The 4,917-nt window shown below is 43.9% G+C and overlaps 1 protein-coding gene across 1 annotated transcript in view; it reads left to right on the top strand.

Annotated features, from left to right (window-relative positions):
- The first annotated feature begins 1,218 nt into the window (after positions 1–1,218).
- Positions 1,219–4,917, top strand: part of LOC143277173 (glutathione S-transferase A-like) — a 12,090-nt gene continuing 8,391 nt past the window's right edge. Inside the window, exons 1-2 of the mRNA XM_076581936.1 lie at positions 1,219–1,601; positions 2,820–2,885. Coding sequence (XP_076438051.1) covers positions 1,428–1,601; positions 2,820–2,885 — 240 coding nt within the window. The 5' untranslated portion in view covers positions 1,219–1,427. The remainder of the gene's footprint in view (positions 1,602–2,819; positions 2,886–4,917) is intronic.

The following is a 4,917-nucleotide window of genomic DNA, read 5'->3' as shown; positions in this document are numbered from 1 at the left end:
ATATAGCTGTCACGTATTGCCTGTGGCACAATGCTATGTCACATTCTATAGCTGTCACGTATTGCATGTGGCACAATGCTATGTCACATTCTATAGCTGTCACGTATTGCATGTGGCACAATGCTATGTGCCATTCTATTGCTGTCACGTATTGCATGTGGCACAATGCTATGTCGTATTCTATAAGTATCACATGTATGGCTACTGATATCAATACAGATACACACACATACAGACCCCGGTACACTTGGTAATGAAAGACATATTCTTCTTCTTCTTCTTCTTCTTCTACAGCAATAGCTACTATGAACACACCCGAAAACGAAGCATGGTTGCCTAAATAGTGGGGTAAACACGATGAAACACATGAACACCCACTCTTACCTACATGCGGATGCATGGAGGAGTTACAACCCCCAAACGCAAAGGAAACGTGTGTGTGTGTGTGTGTGTGTGTGTGTGTGTGTGTGTGTGTGTGTGTGTGTGTCTCTCTCTAGCAGTAGTAGTAGTATTCGTGGTAGTAGTAGTAGCTTGTCATACCGATCGTACAAGTTCCAGCATTCATGTCGTTGTCGTATTAGTATCAATAGATAGGCAGACAGACAGGCTGAGAGAGCAATAGGTGTTCCTTATTAATTTTGACGGGCGCAATAGCCGAGTGGTTTAATTAAGCGTTGGACTTTCAATCTGAGGGCCCCGGGTTCGAATCTCGGTAACCGCACCTGGTGGGTTAAAGGTTGGAGATTTTTCCGATCTCCCAGGTCAACATATGTGGAGACCTGCTAGTGCCTGAACTCCCTTCGTGTGTCAGTATACGTATGCAGAAGATCAAATCCGCACGTTAAAGATCCTGTAACCTATATCAGTGTTCAGTGGGTATTGGAGACACGAAAATACCCAGCATGCATGAACCACGACAAAGTCATCGGCAAGTCCATGTTAGTCGTGTAACGGGAAGAAAAAGAAAGGAGAGAGAGAGAGAGAGAGAGAGAGAGAGAGAGAGAGACAGACAGACAGACAGACAGACAGACAGACAGACAAAGACACAGACACATAGACACAGACATACAGACGGACATACAGACAGACACAGAGAGAGACGGACACAGAAAGACATGCACAAAAACAATCACTCGGGAACGACTCGAAGTTACTACTTATGCACAAGAAACCAACCGCGTACACTGACCAAAACACGACCCCACACCACAACAACCGCTGCGCTCTCGAAGGCAAATCCCCAACGCAAACACACACGCACACACACACACACACACACTTTATCAAGCAGACGGCTTGCTCAACGGGAAGAAAAGCTCCACCTGCCCAGCCTTTGCGACGTTGTTTTGTCTTTCAAATCTCTTCTAACACGACGCTTTCTTGAACGGACGGACAGTCTTGAATTGAAGCGCAAGCCGGAAAACAGCATGGCCCAGAAGAATGACATGTTCCTGTACTGGGGCACCGGCAGTGTTCCTTGCTGGAAAGTCATGATGGTTCTGGAAGAAAAAGGACTGCAAGGCTACGGGTCCAAGATGATCAGTTTCAGTCAGGGCGAACATAAGGGAGAAGACGTATTGAAGCTGAACCCACGCGGACAGGTTAGTAGTAGTAGTAGTAGTAGTGGTAGTTGTGGTAGTTGTGGTAGCAGTGATAGTAGTGGTATTTGTATTGTATTTGTATTACTCTTTTTCTCACAACAGATTTCTCTCTGTGAAATTCGGGCTGCTCTCCCCAGTAGGGAGAGCGCATCGCTACACTGTCAGCGTCATGCATTTTTTTTTTCTTTTCTGCCTGCGATTTTATTTGTTTTTCAGTCTTGTCGAATTAGATTTTTATACAGAATCAGTTTTGCCAGGGACAACTGCCCCTTTTGTTGCTGTGGGTTCTTTTATGTGCGCTAAATGAATGCTGTTTACGGGACCTCGGCCGGTTTATCATTTCATGCGAATGACTTGTGTCCAGACCACAACTCAAGGTCTAGTGGATTGGCACAGAATACTGGCGACTTCCGGTGTGATTCGAACCAGTGCGCTCAGATTCTCTCACTTCCTGGGTAGACACGTTACCTCTACTGGTGATGGTGTTGGCACTGGTGGTGGTGGTAATAGTAGTAGTAGTGAGAGTGGTGGTAGTAGCAGCGTAGTAGTAGTAGTAGTAGTAGTAGTAGCAGTAGTAGTCGTAGTCTTCTTCAGTTTAACGCCATGTGTGTGTGTGTATGTGTGTGTGTGTGTCTGTGTCTGTGTGTCTGTTTGATTTGATTTGATGTGATTTGATTCCCAGTTATTATATTTATATACGATGAAACTCTCACTGTCAAACTAGCCATAGTACTTTTAACAATGGCAGCAGCAACAGAAGTAGTTGTAGTAGCAGCAGCAGCAGTAGTAGTAGTATTCGTGGTAGTAGTAGTAGCAGCTCGTCATACCGATCGTACAAGTTCCAGCATTCATGTCGTTGTCGTATTAGTATCAATATTAGTATTAGCAGCAGCAGTAGTAGTAGCAGCAACAGCAGTAGCAGCAGCAGCAGCAGCAGTAGTAGTAGTAGCTTGTCATACCATTCGTACAAGTTCCAGCATTCATGACGTCGTCATATTAGTATTAGTATTAGCAGCAGCAGTAGCTGCAGCAGCAGCAGTAGTAGCAGCAGCAGTAGTAGTCATGGTAGTAGTAGTAGTAGTAGCTCATCATACCATTTGTACAAGTTCCAGCATTCATGTTGTCATCTTATTGACAGTAGTAGCAGCAACAGCAGCAGCAGTAATTGTAGTAGTAGTAGCAGTAGTGAAACTAATAATATTAATTTTTGTATTGCAGGTTCCTGCGTTTAGAGACGGTTCCACCATCATCAACGAATCTGGGGCCATTTGTGACTACCTGGAGGTACGTATGACTCAGTACCCCTGAAAACGGAGTATGGCTGCCTACATGGCAGGGTAAAAACGGTCATACACGTAAAAGCCCACTCGTGTACATACAAGTGATCGTGGGAGTTGCAGCCCACGAACGCAGAAGAAGAAGAAGAAGTATGACTCTGTGACACTAGGATGGAGATATGGCTGGATTGAAGGACCGTAGATGGATGGATGGATTAAGTCTCTGTGTCTGTCTCTCATCCCCCATTTCTCTCTTTCTTTCTTTCTCTCTGTCTCTCTCTCTTGTCCCCCCCCCCCCCCCCTCTGTTTCTTTCTCTCTCCCTCTGTCTCTCTTTCTGTCTCTCTCTCATCCACCATCTCTCTCCTTCTCTCTGTCTCTCTCTCTGTCTCTCTCTCATCCCCCATCTCTCTCTGTTTCTTTCTCACTCTCTTTCTTCCACTCTCTGTCTCTCTCTCTTTCATCCCCCCCTCTCTCTCTGTCTGTCTCTCTCTGTCTCCTCTATCTCATCCCCCTCTCTCTGTTTCTTTCTTTCTTCAGCTCCCCCCCCCCCCCCCTCTCTCTCTCTCTCTCTCTAGATGTAGCCAAGCGCTCAGCTGACAACAGATGACCGTGGCTCAACTCACAGCTCAAGCTGAAAGCTGAGCTACAGCAGACGTCTTTTTTGCAACTAACTGCCAGTCTCCAATGGCTCATGCAGAATGTGTGACGCCATTCCCGTTTTGAATGCAAAGCCCATTCTAAACCTATTAACATCTATTAAATCAAGTCTCTGTATCGTTCACTGCAATATTGTATTTGTTGTGCTTACACACACACTTTAATCAGTTAAAGGCATACTTGATTTCAGTTTAATCATTCGTCAGTGTAAAGATTTCAACTGACGCAAAGCTTATGTCATTTGTCCTTCTTGTTGTAACACAACCACTCTACAACTTCTGTTGCTGTGTACAGTGCCATTGGGTGAGCTCTAATTTGTGCTTCTGATGCAGTGTATTTATCTCTTTTGTCAGATCAGCAAACTACAAGTATTATATACTGTCAGAATCGTCACAATTCCATCTTTAAATCTATTCCATTTGTGTTTGCCTGTGTTAAACTGACTTAACACAGTTTGTAATTTTCCACAGTGAGCTTGCTGAAACTGACCCTTTTCAGGTGACTTAAATTAAGATTATAAATTCATCTTAACTAATCAACACTTCATTTTATACTCATTAGAAAGTAGGTGTTGAGCTGCTTCTTTCGCGACCAATCCAACGTAAATCGGTTCAGGGATCATTGAGAAATATATCACTGAACACCTTGTAACATACACAATTCTAATCAGATTTAGCCTGATTGAGGACGTTTTGTTTCACCGCTCACGTGAGCGCCTTTGCAGATCACTTAACTTGCATAAATAGCCACAGCAGGTGATGACTAGTCACTTTCCATCTGGCCAGTTACTGGCCAGAGCCTTTCTCTCTCTCTCTCTTGCTGTGTCACACACAGTGTGTGTGTTGTGTGTGTTGTCCCAGAGGCCAACGTCTCACTTCTTATCACTGAAAGAACCCATTGTGCTAGGATGTTTATTGCGTTATTAATTTTGACAGACGATTGCCTTGAACTTATGTGTATTATCATGATGTGTTAGACTGTGTGATTCTGACATAGGCTGCTGCTTTTCAGTCACAGAACGATGTTGGTTCATTTAAGGTTTTCTGTTTGACTTGAGGTGCTATCTGCTGTTCCATGATATATTTGCTCATAGATTTCATTCTTTTCAACGTCACAGCCAGTGACGTCTTTGCCCACTGATAGTGTATTACGATTCCAGAATGTTCTCATTTGCTGTCATTGATGAAGGTTAGGTGACTTATCCCGCTTCAGTGGAGGAGACTTAAATGTTGAGCACAAGCTTAGCTATGTTGATATTTGGCTTTGATGCAGTGGATTACGTGTGTAAGTTCATTCACCACTTAATGGTTAAGCCATGATGGTTCTTCCAATCTTTGTATTGAGCACTGACTATCTGGTCTCTCGGTTTGTCAGTATTTTA

The sequence above is a fragment of the Babylonia areolata genome, chromosome 33 (genome assembly GCF_041734735.1).
Source record: "Babylonia areolata isolate BAREFJ2019XMU chromosome 33, ASM4173473v1, whole genome shotgun sequence".
Classification (NCBI taxonomy): domain Eukaryota; kingdom Metazoa; phylum Mollusca; class Gastropoda; order Neogastropoda; family Buccinidae; genus Babylonia; species Babylonia areolata.
This window is presented reverse-complemented; position numbering and strand designations above follow the sequence as displayed.